The sequence below is a fragment of the Saccopteryx bilineata genome, chromosome 6 (genome assembly GCF_036850765.1).
Source record: "Saccopteryx bilineata isolate mSacBil1 chromosome 6, mSacBil1_pri_phased_curated, whole genome shotgun sequence".
NCBI lineage: Eukaryota > Metazoa > Chordata > Mammalia > Chiroptera > Emballonuridae > Saccopteryx > Saccopteryx bilineata.
Window position 1 is genome coordinate 7,071,807 of NC_089495.1, and position 24,557 is coordinate 7,096,363.

A 24,557-nucleotide genomic window follows, 5' to 3' on the forward strand; every position below is an offset into this window, starting at 1 on the left:
ACACTGAGTTTGCAGCCCACCAGCAATTCTATTGAAGGGCAGTTGGAGCTTGGGGATTTGTTTAGAAATAGATGTTCTTTCCCCTTATTCATTCATTCAATTCTCAGAACACCCCTATTAGGAAATGTATATTATTTCTTCTTTTTTTTTTCTTCATCAAACGTAGAAGTTGAGGTCCAGTGTGATGAATGGATAGGTTATGGCCAGAGTTGGCCAGAGACAGAAGTGGAACTCAGAAGTTGCTGTCTGACTCTGGACTTCAGGCCCCACTGACTGGCCACAGTTCCTAAGCGTTGAAGCTGGCCATCTAAATAAGGAGCAGTGAGGGTCAGTGAACGGATTTTGTTTGCCCTTTGAATAATGTGGTTCCACTGATGCTTAGTGGGTGAGGTAGGCAGAAATCTAAGACAACCCCAACGACCTACCCTGGTGTTCCTCCCTCGATCGTGTGACTTTGCAGACGTTAACCTTACCAAGCAGTTGACCTTCAAATAAGGAGGCTATCAGGGTGGGCCTGATCTAATCACATGAGCCTTTTAAACATTTCTCCCAGCTGGTTGCAGAGGAGTGAGTCCCAAAGATCTAAGCAGGAGAGGAATCCGTGTGAGGAAATTCCAGCACTGTTGGAGGATGGCAGACGCCAGGGGCACGGGCCAGAGAATGGTCTCGAGGGAACAGAATTGGGCCAGCAGCCCCGACGGGCTTGGAGCGGCTTCTCCCCCTGAAGCTCCAGATGGAGTCCGGCCCTGCCAGCACCAGGAACCCAGCCAGGGACTCTGTGCAGAGGACGCAGCCCTCCAGGTTTCTGCCCTGCGAACTGTAAGGGCATCTGCGGGCGCCGTTTTAAGCTGTTCTGGGCGCTGTTTTAAGCTGTTCTGGGCGTGTCTTAGGCGGCAGGAGAGAACACAGGCACCGAGTGAGTGGTCAGACTCACGTTGTCTGCACAGAAACACGGGCCAGTACTGCCGTTGACGCCATTCTTAACCATACATTTGGTTTCCATCACTTTGTTATTGGTCTTTAGTGTGAAGAGATCTCCTCACCTGGAAGTCCAGTTCTTGACCCCAGCAGGTTGACTTGGGCCAAATCAGAATAATGAATGGAATAGAATGAATGGATTCTGTCACCATTTGGTTTTGTTTCTGTTTATTTTTAAAATATGTATCTGTTTAAAAAGAGGGTGGATTTTGGTCTAAAGCCTAATATTTCTTATATGCAGAGACAGTGAGCCATGTTTTCAAGGTGAGATGGAAAACCCACCTGGTGTCAGAGAGCGCCTACGAGATGCGCGCGTCTGCTCGTGGAGGGACCATGGTCGTGCGGAAGGCGCCGTGCGGTCTGTGGAGAATGAAAAATGCTTTGAATCCACTGGGCGATCTGGCACCTTCGCTGTAGTCTTGTTTTCATTAAAATGGATTGGGCTGGCCCTTTCTTTGATAATTTCTTTCCACTGTCCCTTTTGCCCGCCTCCAACCCCTGTGCTTGAAACGTCATTGGCATTTTGGCAAATTGGGTGGACTTGGAAAGCAACGACTGGCTGACATTTTGTCCAGCGTCTGTCCAGCAATCACGCACAAACATGTGACGGGCGGGCTCTCTCCACACTGCTCTTGTCCATCCCTGACTTTTCTGCCTTCTTCCTCTGGAGCTGACAGAACTATCTCTTCTCTGCGCTTTTGAACGCAGCATTGCAGGTAGGTCGGAGGGGTGGACTGCGTAGTTATTTTCAGGTTGGTGATGTGGGAAATAGTGACATCGCAGTGGAGAGAAGAGGGGACTCCGTCATGAATAGACGATAATTATTTACTGGGCATATTGTTTTTGTTGCAAATTGGAAGGAGTTCTCTTTCTATGGGTTCAAACTAGAAGTATTTTAACAACACTTACAGCCACTTTTTTTTTTTAAGAGAGTCAAATTCTGATACTGGAAGATTATTATAGTAATGGAATGGAAATAAAATGTTCGGTGGCAAATATTGGACATCGACCTTCGATTGAACATCAAAGGTCAGGGACTTGCTCTGTACGCACTTAGATTAAATTGTCCCTTTCCTAAGACACTGGTCTCACACATTTCTGGGTGTAGTTTTGGACTGTTGAGATTGACATGAATGGTTTTTAATTTTCTCTTGACTTTGGAATTGTGGCAGCACGGATTTTCTTAGACTCCAGCCCCTCCAAAAAGACAAGTTAATGTCATCGTGCTCATTTGTGAAGGGATGAGTCCCCCTTTCCCCTCTCCCCTCTGCCACTGACTTTAGTATGTGAGCGGTTTTCAGTTTGGGAGTCTTCCAATGATCCCACATGACCCGCCAGTAACCTCTTCACCCTTGTAAAGATATGGCTGCCACTCTCCAAGTGAGACAGTTAAGAAAGGAATTTGGGACCAGAGGAAATTTGGAAACTTCTTATCATCACCACCTTCGTCATCACCATTGCCATCATGGCTGCGTCTGTCCAGCCGAGGGTGTCGGAGTCTTCCATAGCGGCCAGGACCCGTTCCTTCCAGCTGCGTAGCTTCCACGTGGGCCAGGGCCCAGCGAGCCGCCTGGGTGTGTGCTCGCTTTGCAGGACATCTCTCTCCCAGCCTCTCAGTGTATTTTCTCCTGTTGACGCGTGTGAGTATCGTGATAACCGTGGTTTTGTTCGGTGGAATGCGACCTTTGAAACGCTCTTTGCGACTCTGCAGTCAAAACTCTGTGGGGCTGAAACCCAACATTGCGTGCTGTGATTTACCATGACCCGGGGGGAAGGTTAGATCGCGCGCTGTGATTTACCATGACCCGGGAGGAAGGTTAGATCCTTCGCATAATTATTCAGGATTGGGCAGATTCTTGAACTGAATTTTAACTGGTTAGAAGAGAAAGGGCCTTTTTGAGCAAAATGCTGTTTATAACCCTGATTTTAGAGTGCTTTTGCACTCAGAGCAATTAAATCTATATGTGAAAATATCTCTGAAGTCACTATTTCTTTTTTAAAAAAATATTTTTTCACTGATTTGAGAGAGAGAGAGAGAGAGAAAGAAAGAGAGAGAGAGAGAGAGAGAGAGAGAGGCATTAACTGGTTCCACTTCGTTGTGCATTCATTGATCGCTTCTCATTGGTACCCTTACTAGGGGTTGAACTCATGACCTTGACGTGCCGGGGGTGATGCTGTATCCACTGAGCAACCCACCCAGAGCCGATAGTTACTATTTTTGAGCTTCCAGAAACGACTAGTGCTCCCAAGGACATCTGCCTTCTTGTCCCGACACACAACTCGGACCATGGAAGTCCTTCGCGAGCTCCAGTGCTCCCTTTCTCACCGCGGGCCCCTCGATGGCCTTGGCCCCACGCTGAATTCTGACAGCAGTCCCGCGGGCAGGCCCGGCTGCTGTTCCCCCCCGGCCGGCGAGAGGGCTGCCGCGTGGAAGAGCTGTTTCCCCCCGGCCGGCGAGAGGGCTGCCGCGTGGAAGAGCTGTTTCCCCCCGGCCGGCGAGAGGGCTGCCGCGTGGAAGAGCTGTTCCCCCCGGCCGGCGGGAAGGCTGCCGCGTGGAAGAGCTGTTTCCCCCCGGCCGGCGGGAAGGCTGCCGCGTGGAAGAGCTGTTCCCACCCGGCCGGCAAGAAGGCTGCCGCGTGGAAGAGCTGTTCCCACCCGGCCGGCAAGAAGGCTGCCGCGTGGAAGAGCTGTTTCCCCCCGGCCGGCGGGAAGGCTGCCGCGTGGAAGAGCTGTTCCCACCCAGCCGGCAAGAAGGCTGCCGCGTGGAAGAGCTGTTCCCACCCGGCCGGCAAGAAGGCTGCCGCGTGGAAGAGCTGTTCCCACCCGGCCGGCAAGAAGGCTGCCGCGTGGAAGAGCTGTTTCCCCCCGGCTGGCGGGAAGGCTGCCGCGTGGAAGAGCTGTTCCCACCCGGCCGGCGGGAAGGCTGCCGCGTGGAAGAGCTGTTCCCACCCGGCCGGCAAGAAGGCTGCCGCGTGGAAGAGCTGTTCCCCCCCGGCCGGCGGGAAGGCTGCCGCGTGGAAGAGCTGTTTCCCCCCGGCTGGCGGGAAGGCTGCCGCGTGGAAGAGCTGTTTCCCCCCGGCTGGCGGGAAGGCTGCCGCGTGGAAGAGGGGAGCAGCCCCGCGGTTCCGTTCTCAGTGCGCATGCTCGGAACCCCCAGCTTCTCCTCCTCCCACCCTCTCCGTGCAAACAGTTGTAACTAACATTTAGGGCTTAAAGGACTTTTCAGACTTGCATGAAGCGCATAGTAGAGCACTCAAAGTGCAGAAGGTACTTTGTTATTATAACTGTTAAACAGCTGAACAGAAAGAACTCTGTTGGGATGAAAAGTTCCCGGGGCTGCCTGTATTTCCACATTGTTTCAGAGGAGAGAACCGAGTTGCCCTCTCGCGTGCGGCCTGGAAAAGGCAGCGAAACCGTGCGCACGAGGATGGACAGCACACACGGCACAGAAGGGCTCACGAGCGGGACGTATAGAATAGACCCTGTTTAGTAACCAGCCGCCCCCACATTCCTCCGGCTTTCAGCAGCAGGACCCTGCCCTCACTCGGCTCTACGAACAAGCCCCTGACTCCTGCGGCTCCTCCAGACAGCCCACCTCTGCAGACCCCGCAGCCACCACGCCCTCGAGCCCTGTGGCTGTCCCGTCTGAAGGCCAGGCTTCTCCGTGATGTACCCTGAGAGGGGAAGAGCGAGGCAGTAAAGCGCCCCGAACTTTCCACCGGCTCAGCTCAGATATCACTCGCAGGACGCCCGCTTGCATTTCAGTGTCCATCACCTGTTTCTGTGGCCCCCGCGAGGCTGCCAGGCGCCAGGAAGGGGAGTACAGAAGACAGAGGGGACCTTGACCTTGATGAGCGCGCAGGCTGTGAGCTCGCCCGCCAGGGGGTCCCAGTAAAGGTAGGGGAGAGGTAGGGCAGAGCGCCGCGATGTGGGGAAGGCGGGGGTGCAGAGGACAGGAGGAAATCCAGGGTGTATAAAGCTGCCGCCTGGTTGCTGTGGGCGGGAGGCTGGTGGGTCTCGGTAAAGAAGGCGGCTTCTGCTTCGCCGACGTTCAATAGTAGACTGTACCTCTGTGACTGACGAGATAGAGAGAAGGTGAAGTGCGTAACTGGGGTGGACATTTGAAGTGGATTTTTTTTATCATATCAGCAAAACTAAGAAAAAAGGAAATGATGGTATAAAGGAAAGTGGAAAATAAGATCAAGTATATAAGACATTGCACCAGATGTGAACAAATCAAGCTGTTACATGAGGAGACAAAACTTAGACACTCTTTTCGGGAAACAAGCTTGAAACAAGTGGGTCAAGACATATTGAAAACAAAGAGGCGATTGCAAACTATGAGGAAAACAGTGTAGATATTAATATCAGCAATGCGCGTAAGATGAAAAACACCAAACAGAAGAAAGGGATGTAATGTAAAATGTTTTCATTTCAGCTTCATTCAAAAGCATGTTACCCCAACGGCAGAACATGTGCTCCTCATAACTGAACAAGTAGTTGAAATCAACAGCATGGACTTGTATGCCCACCATGTACAGGGACAGCTGCTGGATGCTTCTGTTCAACTTGTATCCATTTTGCAAATATTCCGCTCTGAAGCAGGGTGATATTCTGGCATCATGTTCTGCTTGGTAGATGGTGTTGGGTATAATGTTTCCAATATAGAAACAGGGAAATACTTATGATCATATTTCAATGTCTTTAAAGTTGTCAATGATAAAAATATACTGAATTTTCTCACTTTTGTCTATTGTTCAGTCTCTGAACCATGCCTTGAACTAACTCAGGGCTCGGGAACCCATGGCTCGAGAGCCCGATGTGGCTGTTTTGATGGCTGCATCTGGCTCACAGACAAATTAAAAAATAATAATAATAACGTTAAAAATATAAAACATTCTCATGTATTACGATTCACTTATTTCCTACCGCTCGTGTTCATGGTTGCGGGTGGCTAGAGCCAATCACAGCTGTCCTCCGGGACAACACCAAATTTGTATTGGACAATGCATAACGGACACGGGTCATTGTATGGCTCTCACGGAATTACATTTTAAAATATGTGGCATTCATGGCTCTCTCAGCCAAAAAGTTTCCCAACCCCTGAACTAACTTGTCCGTCCAATGACAAAGGTCCTGGACCTCAATGCAAGACATTCCGACCTCTCGAGAGAGAATGGAACCCACCCCCTTTTCCCAGCCATTCCCCTTTCTCGTATTTCTCCTTTGGCCTGAGCTGAAATTGAATAGTGATCTATTAGATTCTAATCGCAGCCAACTTTCTGGTGCACACAATAGATCTATCGCACAATACACAGAACACAGGAAACATTTACATAAAAACCATTCCTTTGGTGGGAAGCTGCTGGGCTTCTTTTCTTAGGCACGACCCCCAAAGTTAACATGTTAAGTTTACTTGGCTATGGAGGAAACACTGCAGAGAACGTGAAGTTACACGAAACGTCCGGTTGACCATAAATAGAGCCACGTGGTGCAGAAGCTTAGGAGGCCATGGAGAACTTAAGTTGTCTTGTTATCGAAACGCAGGTGAGGTGGACAGGCTGCCCAGCTGAAAGCACGAAGCCAGGAAAGTGTGAGGATGGACCACCTGGCAATAATACCCTTGCAGGATCGCAGGACTCGGCATGGATAAGGTGCTGTCTGATGTACTGAAACCTTCACAGTTCATTCGCGATAAACTTAAGGACAGAAAAATCATCAGATTCCTTTGGTGACTAAAAAACAAAGACTCGGTAGACTTTATTAAATGTTTATTGAACAGATAAATTAACCTTTGACTATTTTAGTTTGTAGAAGGGACAAGCACAAAAATAAAATAATGGTTAGAGATTTATTTTAGAATTATTTACTAAAGCCAAACTTGACAGCTTCAGGCTACTTCAAGCAAATGGCTCCCTCGCAGACAGGCGCAACGTTCTGAGGGGCGGGCGTCTCAGAAGTTCAGAACTCAAGGCAGAGAGAAAAGTACAATGAGATTATTTTTGCTGTGGTCTTTCCTTTTACACACGACTAGTGTTTATAATAGCATGAGAAAAATCCATAGAAGGCTGCCAGGTAGAATGTTTTAAATTTTCTGTTCCCTACAATGTACTTGGTACAATGTAAATAGCATCGTAACCAGAAAGGCAATTTCATGGTTCAGAGAGGGCAGAGGTTACATTCCTGTTCCTTTATTATTATTATTTTTTTCCTGAGTAGCATAAGCTTTTAACAGACATCACTTAGCTTTCAACCAGACACGTTATTTTGAAGGCTCCTAGGGATAAGCTTAGTGCTACTGCTTAGGGGTTGAGAGGGGAGAGCTGGGTTCAGGAAATGAGAAATCAACTAAAAAATTAACCATTTCAGAGAAGGCGTGTGTGTGCATCTCGAGCGAGTCCTGAGTTCTGCAAAGTCACTGGAAAGACATAAAATGAGAAAATCTAGGAAGACCACTGCTATCACTCAGACTTATACTATTAATTTCATGTTCTCTATTTGCATACATTTGACCTGGTCTTTTTGTTTCTTTCTATGTATTTAATGGAAGTTCTGAAAGATGAAAGAGTGGCCTTTTGAAAGACCATGGTCCACAATCTAAGACCTTTAAATAATGCATAGATCTATCTTAGTTACAAAAAGAATTGCTTTTTTCACGCTTAAGGAATTATATGACCCAAAGGTGGTCATCTCCACATTGTAAATTACTATGTGAAATGATTGAATCAATCATTATTCCATGTTTTTCATTGAAAGTAACCATAATATCTAAAAAAATTAATATAAGCTCTTAAAAAAACAGATGATCTGTTTTGGGAAAGCTCGCTTAAAGAGAGTCAATTATAAAAAAGGTTGTCGATTAGATCTGGGCGGCCAACTACCAATGTTTAGGGCAAATGTAACAGAAGACTTTTTTTTAATATTGCTTTACAAGTGACTTTAATTTCTCAATGTCCTTTAATGCAATAAAAACTTCAAACTATACGAAGTACTGCGAGTATTGTATAATATAATCAAGAAAGACAGCATCCCACTCCAAAGACAAGGTCTTATTCCTACAACAAATGCCTAGTGAGCCAGTATACATGCATATAAAAAATAAAATGAGGCCCTGGCCGGTTGGCTCAGTGGTAGAGCGTCGGCCTGGCGTGCAGAAGTCCCAGGTTCGATTCCTGGCCAGGGCACACAGGAGAAGCACCCATCTGCTTCTCCACCCCTCCCCCTCCCCTTCCTCTCTGTCTCTCTCTTTCCCTCCCACAGCCAAGGCTCCATTGGAGCAAAAGATGGCCCGGGCGCTGGGGATGGCTCCTTGGCCTCTGCCCCAGGCGCTAGAGTGGCTCTGGTCGCAACAGAGTGACGCCCCGGAGGGGCAGAGCATCGCCTCCTGGTGGGCAGAGCGTCACTCCCTGGTGGGCATGCTGGGTGGATCCCCGTCAGGCGCATGCGGGAGTCTGTCTGACTGTCTCTCCCCATTTCCGGCTTCAGAAAAATACAAAAAATAAATAAATAAAAATAAAATAAAATAAAATGATAACTAAAGCATGCTTAATGAACCTCACTTTAACTTCTAAGATCAATCAACCACCACCTAGGGTTCCATTTATCTGGAAGAAGTTTCTTCCATTCCAACAGATTCCAATCTGCAGACACAAACTGCAATCAAGCAAAGTCTGAAGACCCTTATTATTTCAAGGTCTTTAATTTTGGACAATCAAGCACCTCATACCTTCATATAGTCCATACCTATCACTAAAGTGAATGCCCAGGGACATGTGTCACTTGACAGGGAATGTCACCTGAGACTCTGTTAGCACTTGTATTAAGAGGGTGACGTTTTCCTCACTCCTTCTGTCCCTCCTTCACCCAGCTTGTTTTTGGCTGTAGCGGAGAGATTCAATGTTTTTACGTGATGACTAATAACCCAAAGTGCCGTGAAGGAGGAAGAATATATAGTCTAGTTTTCTTAGTAGAAACAGCTTCGCAAGGGTTACTTAGAAGGTGCTTGGGTGGTGGCTGAGAGGTGCTGGTGGTAGTTCTGTGACCATCTTCGAACGCCCCTCCCACACAGAGAGTTGTGACGGCCATTTCCAAGTTCAGTCATGTTCACCCTCCACGTGTTGAAAGACCAATTGTAAGATGGGACTTCTTTCAGTAACTGTGTCCCATAGACATGACCGTCTCAAGAGGCAGTGGGACTTAAGGATATAAAATACCACTTCCCAGCTAGCAGTAGATTACTTGCTCCTCTCAAAGTATATACGTCACCCAGAACTGACACTTGATTGGCAGTGTCTGGAAAGAGTACACAGAAAATTAGAGGAGTAAAATGGTGAGTTTTTTTGCTTTTGTTTTTGTTTTTTAGAAAGCTGGTGATGGACCCAGTCTCTTGCCTTCTGAAATACAGCACTCAGGTGGACCTGAGTAGAATAGAAAGCCACAGTGTGATCTTCCCACAGTGTGACAGTTGGCTAGAAAGATCCCCAAGGGACAAGGCAGCTCTCCTGTTCCGCTTTGGTGCTAATTTTGTGGTGACCCAGTCAATGCTCACCCCTTCCTCCATCTTTATACATGATTGGTAATTATAATGTCCAGAGAATGTCAGTCAGGGAGGCTGTGGGGTGATTGACAATACATCTTAAGATATAGCATCCCTGTGCTACCCAAACTTCAAAATGATTCAGGATAAAATAGAGTAACACTGATGAATGGATCAAAAACATGTATATATAAAAAAAAGAGCAGCACCCTAGAACACATAAGAAGTAATACATAATAACAGATACATAGAATAAAAAACACACAACCACACACCCCACAGGAGGAAGTAATTATTCAAAAATATTGATTAGGTAAAGGGACTAAATGATGTAGGGAAAAGAATTTAAATAAAACCATACACTAAAATCAATTTCTGTTGGTTTAAAAAAATTAAATTTTGTAAAAGCTACCATTAGAGAACCATTTAGTTGTTTCACAATTTTTTTCCGAAGACCAAAGAATTGACCTTTCTGTCGGGTCCTGTGGCAAACTTACTTGTAAGTTGGCTTTTCTCCTCCAGATAGTTTACTTCTTTGTATGAAATATTCTGCTACTCCAGGAATTTCATATTCTAGGCACAGTGACTGTCCTGTGGAATTATCACTGGTTGCGATTCAAAGGAATCTCTGAACGTGCCCACCAGGAAATCCAGTGCCCTTCTTGTGAGGCCGTGATGGGCAAGAGGCACAGAGACTTGTTTGGGGGGCGCTGGCCCTCCGAACACAGAGCCCAGGTCTGGTTTACATCCCACCCTCAGTCTTCTGGTGCCTTGTGGCTGTGCCTCTGTGATAAATGACACCATTTTCTCTGTCATTCTTTCTTTCTTTCTTTATTTTTTAAAATTTTTCCTAAGTTAGAAGCGTGGATGCAGAGAGACAGACTCCCTCATGTGTCTGACCAGGATCCACCCAGCAAGCTCAGTAGAGGGTGATGCTTTACCCATCTGGGGTGCTTCTCTGTTGCAACCGAAACCGTTCTAGTGCCTGAGGTGGAGGTCATGGAGCCATCCTCAGCTCCCGGGCCAACTTTGCTCCAATGGAGCTTTGGCTGCGAGAGAGGAAGAGAGAGACAGAGAGAAAGGAGAGGGGGAAGGGTGGAGAAGCGAATGAGCACACCTCCTGTGTGTCTTGGTCGGGAATCGAACCTGGGACGTCCACATGCCAGGTTGATGCTCTACCACTGAGCCAACTAGCCAGGGTGTTCTCTGTCATTCTTATAATTATGAAACACATGACTACTGCAAAGAGATGTAGGTAAAAAATAAATGAAATAAAAAATGAATAGGAAAAAACCAGTTTGATTCCATAATAATTTTGTACACATGGATAACATAAACTACATTACCAGGCCAAGAGCAAATAAAAAAGAAAGAATACATGAACAAGTATAAAAATCAAATTTTAAATAGTATTATTATTTTAAAATTTCTTAAAAATTGACAAGTAGAGCAACTTTATAAAAAAGAATGAAGACTGAACAGTATTGCCATAGAAACAACCTGTTAATATATGAAAGTATATTCGACTGCACTATTGATAAAAAGGATGACAAATGAAAACAATAATTTTTTTCACCTGTTAATTAACTGAAATTCTTTTAAAAATGACACTAAGTTGTTGAAACTCAAAGCTCTCTCAGAATGGTAGTGTGAGTACCAAAGGCCACAATCTTTCTGCAGGACATTTTTGGGACCATGGGTCAAGTCCCCTAAAAGAATAGCACATTTGACCCACAGATTTTACAAATAGAAAATTTTTAAAAGAGGTCACATTAATATTCATAGATAGATAAATATACATAGAGAAAGATAGACAGATAGGGAGGATTTTCTACTTTATATAAACATGTATTTTTAATTCTTTTCCAGAAATATTACTTTAAAAAAGAGATAGTACATAAAATAAATAAAAGAGTATAGGAGGCTTTTTAAATGAATTCTTATTGCATGTTATCTGTATTCTTCTTTCTTCTCTCCTGCAAAATAAGATTTGCTCCTCCAAATCCAGAATTTGTGACTTTTTTCTCTCCTTCCCCTCCTGCTCCTTCTCCCTCCGACTCGTACCTACCTCACACAAATACAGACAGAGTCTAAAAAGAAAGATCTTGTAGAGGTTGACTAGTTGACTCAAACTTTCTGCATAAGACCAAGCAAGCACAGGGGGAGATAAAATAGATGATCGCCTTCTGATATGCCTAATTCCAAAGCATATGCACTCACAGAAAGTCACTGAAGAAACCTTCTCGGACCATCCTTTACCTGCATGGTCCTCTGTTGTGGCCTGTGACCCACGGTGGCACTGAATCTGGGCAGCGACACCGAGGTCAGGGTGGATGAAGGAAGGAGACATACCGGGGTCAAGCGTTCCTACAGCTTTAGGAGAGTCAGGAGCCAAACTGCACTGTTCCTACTCCACCCAACAGCTTGTTCACAACCACTGACTTCAGTCAACCTCTTCCTTTACGCATTTCGTGTTGACAAAATGAGCTATGTAAAACTAACTCTTTACGGATTATATATTTTTAAATACTGTTATTCCTACATATAGGCATTTCCCCAAATAATAAGCTCACATAGATGTTTGGGTACTCAGCTGCCTTTGAACCTTGAAATTCAATTTGCAACGTTTTTACATTTGCCTAATCAAAATTTGTGTGGGTGTTTTATTTCAAAGACAACTAATTCCTTAAATGTGAGTCATTATAGAAGAGTATTCTATGATTAGAGCAATAAAAGTATCATCTGAAAGTCGAATTTAAATAACATTTAGGCTTACCTGGGATTTGTGATAGATGAAGGATGGTGTGTGTGTGTGTGTGTGTATATATATATATATGATTAACATTAGAGTCCTGTTTGACTTTTAATTTGCTTATTAATATGTTAAAATTATATATGCACGTACTCTTTGGCCTGGAGAATTTTACAGCTTTACTTTAACATTATTCCTTCCTCACCTCCAAGCTCTCATAATTTTAGACGCTAACCTTTAACCTTTTTGAACAAAGTATGCTTTGGACATACCACATTGATGGAGTCCTCTGTTCATCTTTTAGAAAGGGAGCTCTGGATTTCAGTACAGCTCTATCTGTTTATTTTCTTTTTAGTAAAGAAAGAGTAAAATATTAAATTCCAATCTGCTAGCAATGCGAGAGAACAATATAGCTAGCTCTGAGCTATGCTGTTTTCCCTCTGCTGTCTGTGCTATAGTTACATCTGATCTCACAAGCAAGTTGTATATCAAGGACCTGGTGGTGTTGCCTCCTGTGCTCATAGGGAAGGCCAGGAACACTGTGCATTGGTCGGTGACATTTTCCAGATCGTGTTGCCTTTATAAAATGCGGTAAGAATTCCCTCACAGTTAATGTTTGAAAAGTGCTGACGTGCACTGACTGTCTAAGGTTTATGAGTAAAGAGCATTCTATGTAAAAGGAAGACAATTGCTGCTACAATGGTATGAGAAATTCTTCACTGAGTAGAAATTGCAACATGCAGTTAATTTCTAACTTATTGCCATTAATATTCAGATGCTTTTGAATTTTTCTCACATCTGTCTCTTTTTTCTTTCTGTATCTTTTTATTTTATTTTTTACCATAAAAATTATTATGTTCGAAGTGCCTCTCATTCTCAGAAGATTTTCCTTGATCTTTTGATACTTGCCTGAATACGGACCTGAGACCTCTCGGGACTTGACTGCGATTTGTAAGTAAAGCTGAACTGCGGAACACTTCAGTTCTAGTTAAAAAGAGGATTGGGCATTGGAAACTACCAAAGGTTATTGAAACGACTTCTTGGGGGCTTGCTCTGGATCAAGTCCTCTTGCAAACATGAACATATTAGCTAACTTTTCCACCAGCAAACAAAAAATTAAAGACTTCAAAATCAACAACTGTGGCTTTGCTTCTTGGTCGCCTGTAGAATCTCAACATTGACTGGGGTCATGAGCTGGTATCTTTTCCTGGGAAAAACAGAGATTCCCAGTTATCTCTAGGGGGCCTTGTGATAATTCAATGAGTACCCCAGTAAGGTACGACAGCATCAGGCAGCTGTCTGATAAAAGCTCATTACACTCTGAGGCATCTTGATGTACCAACAATAGAGGCAGATAAATTTAAGGCTCAAGTCAGGAGCAAAATCCAGTTTCAATATATAGGAATTTTTATCATGTTTATGTGCAGCTCATTTAGGCTTTCAGCCAACTCTCTCAAGTGGAGTTTCAGGTATAGTTTGAATTTTCTGGTATTAATTATTCTCTGCGGATCTTGTTTAATTTTCCCTCAGTCCAGCACCCAACACTATTCAGGGACACTCTCTGCCTTGGGATACATACTTTCTTTGGTTTCAAACTGTTTCAGTCATAAGCAACTCTTTCTTGACCATTAACATTTGCCTATAAAGAAGGGGTTGCTAGGGACTGAATTGTTTCCCCCCGATTTCATATGTTGAAGCCCTAAGCCCGAATGTTGCCACATTTAAAACTAGGGTTTTTAGGAAGGTATTTGGGGTTAAATGAAGTCATAAATGTGGAGCTCTGAATCAAAACAACCTGGTGTCTTTTTATGATGAGTAAAGGGCACCAGAGATCTCGTTCCCATCATAGCACAGAAGAAAGACCGTGTGAGACTCAGTGAGGAGACAATGCCCCATCTACAAGCCAGGAAGGGGGATTTCACCAGAAACCAACCCTGCTGACACCTTGATCTTGGGCTTCCAGCCTCCAGAGCTGTGAGGAAATACAGTTTTTTCTTGTTTAAGCTCCCAGTCTGTGATGATCTGTTATGGCTGCTGAGCAGAAGAAGGCAGGGCAAAGTGGATTTAAAATGAGCTGAGTTCAGACTAGCCTTCTGACCAAAATTAGGCATATGTAGATGAGGGCAGCTTTGTTTGTCTGCAAGCTCAGAGTTTGTGGTAAAAGCAACTTGGCACAAAGGAAAAGAGAATCAGGGCTCATGAATTTGGTCCAAAACTAGCACCTGATGGCTTCCAGGGTACAGTTGGTTATAAATCCAGCCCAGAGGATGCACTGGCCCTGCTCATGTTGAGTTAGTTATACTTTAGCTTTGGTCATGGGCTGTGTAATAAGTGTAATTTTTTGAAAACCTGAATTAACATCCACAGGGGTTTCCCCATACACTCTCGTTTAAGACTTACTGAGGCTGGGGCACGTGGCATGGCAGTGAAGGACCCATTCCCTCACCTGAGGAGAGCGTGGTCACCTGCATGGTGTCAGCCATGTGCTGGTCCCCTGTCAAGAAGAGGCGCTGCAGTGCTCCGGGGTTTTGTCACCATCACAGCCACAGCTGGACCTACGGGAGATGGTGGCTTTGGCAGGAGGAAGAGTTTGTTTTCAAGGAATTCAATAAGGTGCAATATTTGAGTTCAAAAAAAAAAAAAGAATTTTCTAAGGACCTTTTAAAAAATTAAAATCTTTTCCCCCCAATATCTTGACACAACACAGATGAGATAAGGTCAGCTCTGGTGGAAGGAGTGGAGGTCTGGTGCGCAGTCTGAGACTCTGTGGCACACACACAGACTGTCCTTGGAAAGGTAGAAAGACTACTCCCCTGATGACTCTCAGGGACCTGTGTCATCATAGGGGCACTGCCACCCCCACTGCCTGTCTCGGGATAAACCTTTAAGGAGGATAGGGCGACAGGCACTTGCTTTGTACAAGAAACTTCTCTAACTTCTAGAAAGCCCTTTCCGCTCTAACTGAAGTTCCGGGCATTATCCCAGATGCAGAAAAGAGGCTGGGGTGCTCAGGAGCACCCTGCCTTCCCCCCCCCCCCAGTCCGTCGTCAGCCCGTGGACACTCCTGCTGGCCCAGAGCACCGGGCACGGGCAAGCCCGCCCCCTGGGTGAAGGGAGACTTCTCCCCCATTCCTAGTGCCCTTCTGGGTGAATCATGACCCCCACCCGCACACGGAAGAGAGAACAGAGCTTGTCATTCTCTCACACGCAGGCCCAACCAGTCACATAACTTGTTCGAGAAGAAAAAAAGTCACAGTGAAATTCTCCCACGATCGATCGGAGCGTGCATAGGGAGTCATCTGCCTTCACCGCAGAGATGAGGGGATGCTTTGTTTGCCCGTGACCTTCCCAAGAGCAACTGACCACCGCGTGAGTGATGGCGGCAGACAGATGTGGCATTCAGAGTGTCCGTGTGCACTAGTGCAGACTGACGTCACTGCGAGCCCAGTGCCCTCCTGAGTCCTCAGGCTCTCTCCACTGACATTTTCAAATAGCTGTCATGACATTTGTCTCATTTCCTTAGTGACTGCCATCATCCACTCCAGGGCCTCTCAACAGATAATACAGTCTTGCCTTTGTCATGCTTGCTCACTGACTTCAGACACTCTTCCTGTCCATGTTCAGAACTGACTGCCCCTTCCCGTCCCTGTCCCAACAGCTCAGGGGACATCTTCCTTGATTCCTTAAAATCCTACTGTGCACGCTTTTTCTCCCGTTTCCCTCTCCGAACTATTTTTGCTTCTTTTTTTCCCTTGTTCTTCCTCTCACTTTTCCTTCATGTCCTTCCTCCCTTTCCTCCCCTTTCCCTCGTATTAACCATTCCAAATAGGAGTCTGTGATCCCTTATCTACTGTGTGTCTTACGGGGGACAGGAGCATCATACACAGTGTCGCAATGAAGAGACGTGATCTTAACACGGGTGTGGGAGTGGGAAGAAGTGGACATGTGTGAGCGACACCCCCAGGTCTGTCTGCTTCCTGTGACCATGTCCTCTTGTCCCCTTGAGCTGACTGCACACATATCTTGGGGCAGAGATGTCGGGCGTGTGGGTAGGAGAGAAAGAATCAGCGGTTACAGGTCACTGCTTGATATTCGGAAGAGGTAACGATTGTAAAAAGGAGCGCACCTTGAAATAAATCTTTGTCAGAGAAAGGAGACAGGAGGTCTGAAGAACGAGGCATGTTAGAGGACTCGGTCCTCACACAGACACGTGGGCTCCGTGACATCTCCACGGCGAGTATCTGAAGATTTGACACTGGCACTGAAGAAAAGGGTTTGTTGATTTTTTTTTTTCTCTTTTAAACTGAATGACCATGTCAGGGACTAGTTGCATTTGTAATAATATTCTCGAAAAAGAATTCCACTTCATAAAATAAAATAAATAAGTACATTTGAAATCCAGGAAAATGGACTTATACAAAGATCAAGAAAATGTGCGGCGGCCTCACAACAATGGGAATAAAAAATGCCACAACTTGAACAACACACAATACTGTGATCGTTGTCCTACAAAGGATCGTGCAATGAATACACACGAGGATTTGTTTCTCCTTTGAAAAGCATGTATCCATTGTATCGTTAAAAGGTAAGTCTTTCTGATGAAGACAATTTTGAAGTCCCTTATCCAGGTACTCGTTATTTGTGAATGTAAGATCAGCCATTAATGGCGTCTCACAACCCTTTCTATGAAATCAGGAGTCGCTGCCATGTCTGTGTGGGGAGTCATGTCTCATCAAATACGACACGCCGTCGGCCCAGGTGGGCAGGGTCATGGGCAGCATCCAGCATCGGAACCCCTGTCCTCAGACCACATAGACACCGGGCCGATGCCTGACCCAGTCCTGGCCTCGGAGGCTCACAGCACCCACTCAAGCTCTGCCCTGATGGCCTTGTCCGAAGAAACGCGGTGTGCGCGCACCTGACAGGGGTCTGGGAGCCGGGCACCGAGTCTTCACCTTTTTTTTTCTGCATGACAGCTGCTTGGTGTTATTTCTTCGCAAGATATTTCTTTCTTTGAACAGTTGAGAGAAATTTTCCAAAGTCTCCAGGTGTGACTCCTCGGCTACGGTTGCTATCTAAATTAGCTAGAATCTGAGACGTAGAATGATAGTGTATAAGTGAGATATTTTACTTACGTTTTTAGAAGATTAATATCTCTTCTTAACGGGGTGACTGACCTTTAGAAGGAAGTTCTTAAACCTGTACCGTGTTTTCCTTTTCTGTTCCCCTCCGCACGTCGTCCGGTGCACACTGTGTAGCCTGAGACAAGGGGCTTCGTAAACGATTTTAACTCAACGCCCTGCCTTCAGAGACGAAGGTGAGACTCAGCAGAGGAGTCAGGGTTGGGAACCGAGTTTCTCCTTCCCAGCCCAGGGTTCCCTCCCACGCCCTGTGCCTGGCCGACCCCAGCGCTGCGTTGTTAGCTCTGGAATGAAGAAGAAAGAACCTGTGTGTGAAGCTTTGACTTTATAAAGATTTTCAAACGACCAAGCTGCACGTCCACAAGTTAACTGAGCGTTATTATTCCTTTCTTTAAAAAAAAAAAAAAAATCCAATATATAAAAAATTCAAGAACAGATAAACCTGCAATTACTTTATAAGGTTAAGGATCACTGACTTCCTCGAACAGTTTTCTGGGCGTACCAGATATATTGCTTTGGATACAATAAATGGATTGATTCAGAACTTTCTAGACTTCTTCTAAATCAAAATCAGACACATCAACACTCTCTCCGCTACCGTGGCAAAGTGATTTACTATTTTGATGTCATTCTTCTCTTCAGTTCAAAAGATAAAGTCCCTGAACAGCAGCCTTTGAAACACCCCTGGCTCCCAGGGGCCGCACAGGAAGGTAGGCACCGTGGGGGCCCATGGGCCTTGTTCAGCTCTCTGCCCCAGCAGTGTCCTGGCCCACAGGCCTTGTTCAGCGCTCTGCCCCCAGCAGGGTCCTGGTAGGCGAACACGGAAACTTCATCATGGAAAGTTTCATGACCGTTTGCAATGCACTAAAACAACCGCTGAGCCCTCAGCTGTTTGTTGTGTCTGCTTCCCTTGTCTTAACCACGGCGTAACATTCCTCCCGAGCGAGCTGTTATTCCGCAGAAAGACCAGAGCGTGCGGCCCTGCCTCCTTGCCTTGGAGGGCGCACTCTGGGTGTGCAGGGAGCACCATCTCAGGCTCACCACTCAGGCCTCTGTTTGCAGTGCGTGCGGATATGGAGATCAAGGTTAGTTTTAGAAATTCTAATACCGGAGTCTGTTTCATCCAGTCAGTGAGCCAATGTCAAAACCCCTTTCCCCCCCAAAATTAAAAAAATTAAAAAAAGAAATTCTGGAAGCTAGTTATTCAACAGCTCACCAAAATATTTGTTTTTACTTCCTTGAGTCTTTTCAACTGAATGAAGAGCATTAGGTTTCTAGACATAAACTTCTGGTTCCATACTTTCCAGGGCCCCATTCTAGCCACTGGTGCTGCAGCTTTCCAGGGCCCCACGCTAGCCCCTGGTGCTACAGCTTTCCAGGGCCCCACGCTAGCCCCTGGTGCTACAGCTTTCCAGGGCCCCACGCTAGCCCCTGGTGCTGCCGGCTTTCCAGGGTCCCACGCTAGCCCCTGGTGCTACGGCTTTCCAGGGCCCCACGCTAGCCCCTGGTGCTGCCGGCTTTCCAGGGTCCCACGCTAGCCCCTGGTGCTACGGCTTTCCAGGGTCCCACGCTAGCCCCTGGTGCTGCCGGCTTTCCAGGGCCCCACGCTAGCCCCTGGTGCTACGGCTTTCCAGGGCCCCACGCTAGCCCCTGGTGCTGCAGCTTTCCAGGGCCCCACGCTAGCCCCTGGTGCTGCCGGCTTTCCAGGGCCCCACGCTAGCCCCTGGTGCTACAGCTTTCCAGGGCCCCACGCTAGCCACTGGTGCTGCCGGCTTTCCAGGGCCCCACGCTAGCCACTGGTGCTGCCAGCTCCCGGCTATGCCTCCTCTCTGCCCGCAGACCCTCTGGGTAGGAACCTGCAGGTTCGTGGAGAGGTCATGGGCCTCTTCCTGGGCACTTTAGCTCGGTCCATGGTACTTTGGCTCTCTGCTGAATCACTCTTGCTAATATTCTGCATAATTGTTTAGCTTTATTTCCAGTCCATCTTTTTTTTTTTTTTTTCTTCCATTTTTCTGAAGATGGGAACAGGGAGAGACAGTCAGACAGACTCCCGCATGCGCCCAACCGGGATCCACCCAGCACGCCCACCAGGGGCGACGCTCTGCCCACCAGGGGGCGATGCTCTGCCCATCCTGGGCGTCGCCATGTTGCGACCAGAGCCACTCTAGCACCTGAGACAGAGGCCACAGAGCCATCCCCAGCGCCCGGGCCATCTTTGCTCCAATGGAGCCTTGGCTGCGGGAGGGGAACAGAGAGACAGAGAGGAAAGCGTGGCGGAGGGGTGGAGAAGCAAATGGGCACTTCTCCTGTGTGCCCTGGCCGGGAATTGAACCCCTGTCCTCCGCATGCTAGGCCGACGCTCTACCGCTGAGCCAACCAGCCAGGGCCCAGTCCATCTTTTAACTGCACGAAATTTCGATTATTACCACAGAACTAGGTGAGAAGCTGACACTCCCCGTAACACTGTCTCCAAGTGTCTGGCAATGTTTCATCTTTGTCCGTGTTACTTTTGCTTTGGACCAAAATGATTACATCTGCAGGGACAGATTAAATGCCTTTTTTTTTTTTTTTTCTTTTTCTGGCTTGCTTCACGTTTTAATATTTGTCTTAGTGATTTTTTTGGCTTACCCATATCTTCTGAGAAACTCATTGTCAACACCTAGTTTGGATTAGTTTTCTGCTGGTAACTTAGAACAGTTGTTGTATCAGATTCTCATATTCCTTACATGACTTTAAAGGCTGTTTTGACACAGAATTTTTTTCTCCTCTAGGTTAACTAAAAAAAAAATAAATAATGTATTGATATTTAAAAATGTATCAAAACTAAACATGATTGGCCAGATCCTGAGGGATATTGTACCCAGTTCATAGTCACTGCTCCCGGTGCACTGAATAGCTCAGTCACAGGACGGGCTGCAGAGCTGGTCTTATAAGATAGTATGCTCTATCTATACTGGGTGATTTCGTGATTGTTTTAAAAGTATCATGTGCTAAAATGTTTATCACCATTAGATATATTGATATTAATTTAAATGAAATGCAATAGCCACTGTTACCCCTGTGAGACTCTCTTTTCTAGGTCCAGGCATTTTCCCAGCCATCGCAGTCTGACACCTGGTTAGAGAAAGGGAAGGAAGGGAGAGGAGAGGAAGGTCCCCAGGACCCCACCGTGCTGACAGTGTGAGCTGGCGAGAGTCTGAACCGAGCCGCGCATAATACGATTCTCATTTTATTTTAAACATATTTTGCATGATATAAAAATATTGATCACAGTGAGCTTTACCAAGAATTGTTATTGCTATAAGAATGAATGCGGGAACAATATATTTAGTGGAAATAAATTATATAGTCATTATTTTTTTTTCTTTCTTTTTTAAATCACAACAGAAAAACCTCGGCTGGTTTGGTCCCTGGCAGGAAAACAGTCTTTCTTTACAAGAGGTCGTTTGCAGATGAGCGTGAGCCCGTTTCTGTGATGTGAGCCCTGTGGCTCAGGAAACACCTGATTTTTGTCTGAGTGACCACAGTCCCACAAAGGTCTCTCTGTCCACAGACAGTTCTAAAGGGACAGCGTGGTCTGCTACGGCAGAAACGTGACGAACTGGAGAACAGTCCCATCTCAGTTCATGTGTGGCCTTTTCCAGTACGAAGGGACACAGCGACACACCTCTTCACTAAATGCCAGTCCGTGGTCACAATGTTTTGGTCGATTTGTACACGGCCGTCTGTAACAACTAGAGGAGAGAAAAAGACACAATTTTGTTCAAGACCAAGGCGAGGAATGCATTAGGCTACAAACACATTTTTGTGTTGTTCTAAGCTTTCAACGAGAACCGAGTTACTCGTGTTGTCATGAAACCGTTCTTAGGTCTATAGGTTTCTAAATTGTTCAGGTTTGTGTGCACCGTCACAGGGTTTAAGAGGAGTGGAAAACGACCCCCGAGTGCCTCGGTCGCTGATGTAACAAACGGGAGAATGAGATGTTGTCAGCATCCGGGCTTTGGAAGTGTCCTCTGCTTCACAGATGACGTGGGAATGCTGGAAGTGACTATTTAAGGTCTGCTCACTTAGTGTGACCGCACAAACATGGCCGGATACACTCAAGTCCGAGACTCGCACGGAACGCAGTCATTCCTGTGGGTCTCAGGGGCGACCCCACTTTCACTCCCCTGTCTTCTGGGCTCCACCTGCATAGGGAGGGACCCTCTTGGGGGGCCCTCTCCTCCTCCCTCAGACTTCCAGTGTCTAGTAGTGGTGAAAAAATAAACGATCAAGCAACCAATGGATCCAAAGCCCTGCTGCTCTGATGAACGGGGGCTGCCTTGGGAGAGGATTTTCTTTTATTCTTTCTTTTTTTTTTTTTTTTTTTTTTTAGTGTAGGTTGCTTCACACGTGGGGATGGGAATGGGTGTGCAGGGAAAACGCCTGTGACCTGACAGGTTGCTTCACATGTGGGGATGGGAATGGGTGTGCAGGGAAAACTGCACACCTGTGACCTGACAGGTTGCTTCACATGTGGGGACTGGAATGGGTGTGCAGGGAAAACGCCTGTGACCTGACAGGTTGCTTCACATGTGGGGACGGGAATGGGTGTGCAGGGAAAACCGCACGCCTGTGACCTGACAGGGAGATTTTAAGTGAACAGAAGAACTACGAACGCGATTTTATCATTTCATTTCGTGTGCTTTAGAAAACACATCTAGTTACAAGTCCTATTTTTTAAATTTCTAAATACAAATGCACTATTGTAAGACCACTGTTATTCCTTAATTAAAAAGATACAATTCTCATTGAGCCATGAAAATTGCTAATTGAGGCTGTGGACCAAAGACTATATATTCTGCCCACGGCACTTTTGGAATAAATATTAAGAGAAAATGAGTATAAATATTTTCAACTTATAAATTATTATGTTTTGCTTTAGTGTACACATGAAACCTGGAATTATACACTTAGAGAAATGAATATAGGGACAGTTTCAGTAAACATAAAACATTTCTGAAACATTGTATAGTAGTAGGAGAAATACAATGATAGAAATCTTTTCTACTAAGTTAGTATAAAAGTTCTGGAGAAAAATATTAATGGTTAGACTATGTAAACAGAGTTTTTCATGCGTTGCAATGTGATAACTAGTTTCAGTCAGAAAGTTCAATACACAAAATGGTTTAATAAGATTTAATATCTATAGTTTGCATTTTTGAAATACCTTGTTAATTGGAGTAGGGATATGCAAGTAAAACTGCAATATAGTTATTGCTTAAAATATTCTAACGAGCAAGAAAGGCTTCCTAGGAGGCATTCTGAAACAATAATGAAAAAAATGTCATCCATGATATGTGCAGATTCATTGAAATCTCCTTATGCAGCAGCTATGATGCGAGTATAGACGGACCCTTGGAAATATAAATTGAGAGCCCAGAAACTTTTGAGAATCATGCAGATGGGCACCTTATTTACTGAGGAAGAGAGTAATAAGGAGCATTAGTGTGGACAGGAAATTGTGCACCAAGGAAACGCCCGTTCTGGGTCACCGTCCTTACAGGGGGTGGAAGGAAGGAGCAGAGGCCAGTGGGGGCGAGATGGAGAGACACGTCGCTTGACGCTGGGAACAGACAATGTTGTGTCAGCCAATGAAAGAGGAGAGTGTGAGGGAGAAAGCTACGGAAAGGACAGCTTACATAACGACCAAACTGTCCATTGTGCTTGCCAATTAAGTCTACTGATAGGTAAACAGAAGTCCTTCATGGAATTCTAGGGCATCAAACCCATTAGAGTTGGTTGAAAAATTAAGAGATGGAAGAAGTGAACACCTGGTTTCCAGAGGGGCAGCAGGTGGGGGTCAAAGATGTGGGGAGGGCAAGAGACTAGACCTTGGGCGATGGGCATACGATGCAATGCACAGACGATGCACGACAATGTCGTGCACTTGGAGTTTAAATAATCTTACCAATGTCATCCCAGTAAATTTCATAATTTTTTTTTTTTTTTTTTAAAGAAAGAGGCCCAGCCTCGGAGCAACCTTGGGAAGAAGGACAGACTTGGTTGCTAAGGTCTCTGCGGCATGACAGGGAGACGCCGATAAGATAGCAGACGTAGGAACTGTTGTCATTGAGGGAAAGGGCAGCAGCGTTAAGGTGTCCAGGTCAGGGGGAGAGAGGCGTGAGTGGCGGAGCGCGCTGTTGGAGGGAGGTGGCGGGTTAAGGTGTCCAGGTCAGGGGGAGAGAGGTGTGAGTGGTGGAGCGCTGTTGGAGGGAGGTGGCGGGTTACGGTGTCCAGGTCAGGGAGAGAGAGGCGTGAGTGGCGGAGCGCTGTTGGAGGGAGGTGGCAGGTTAAGGTGTCCAGGTCAGGGGAGAGAGAGGTGTGAGTGGTGGAGCGCTGTTGGAGGGAGGTGGCGGGTTACGGTGTCCAAGTCAGGGGAGAGAGAGGTGTGAGTGGTGGAGCGCTGTTGGAGGGAGGTGGGAGGTTAAGGTGTCCGGGTCAGGGAGAGAGGCGTGAGTGGCAGGCGCTGTTGGAGGGAGGTGGCAGGTTAAGGTGTCCAGGTCAGGGGAGAGAGAGGTGTGAGTGGTGGAGCGCTGTTGGAGGGAGGTGGCGGGTTACGGTGTCCAGGTCAGGGAGAGAGAGGCGTGAGTGGCGGAGCGCTGTTGGAGGGAGGTGGGAGGTTAAGGTGTCCGGGTCAGGGAGAGAGGCGTGAGTGGCAGGCGCTGTTGGAGGGAGGTGGCAGGTTAAGGTGTCCAGGTCAGGGGGAGAGAGGCATGAGTGGCAGGCGCTGTTGGAGGGAGGTGGCGGGTTAAGGTGTCCAGGTCAGGGGGAGAGAGGTGTGAGTGGTGGAGCGCTGTTGGAGGGAGGTGGGAGGTTAAGGTGTCCGGGTCAGGGAGAGAGGCGTGAGTGGCAGGCGCTGTTGGAGGGAGGTGGCGGGTTACGGTGTCCAGGTCAGGGGAGAGAGAGGTGTGAGTGGTGGAGCGCTGTTGGAGGGAGGTGGGAGGTTAAGGTGTCCGGGTCAGGGAGAGAGGCGTGAGTGGCAGGCGCTGTTGGAGGGAGGTGGCAGGTTAAGGTGTCCAGGTCAGGGGGAGAGAGGCATGAGTGGCAGGCGCTGTTGGAGGGAGGTGGCGGGTTAAGGTGTCCAGGTCAGGGGGAGAGAGGTGTGAGT

At 46.6% G+C, this 24,557-nt stretch overlaps 1 protein-coding gene across 2 annotated transcripts in view; it reads right to left on the reverse strand.

Moving 5' to 3' along the window:
* Window positions 1–20,632: 20,632 nt before the first annotated feature.
* VEGFC (vascular endothelial growth factor C) overlaps window positions 20,633–24,557 on the reverse strand; it is a 100,356-nt gene continuing 96,431 nt past the window's right edge. For both annotated transcript variants that reach the window (XM_066234811.1, XM_066234812.1), the window contains exon 7: window positions 20,633–21,141. In XM_066234811.1, the coding sequence (XP_066090908.1) occupies window positions 21,027–21,141 (115 nt within the window). In that variant the 3' untranslated portion in view covers window positions 20,633–21,026. The remainder of the gene's footprint in view (window positions 21,142–24,557) is intronic.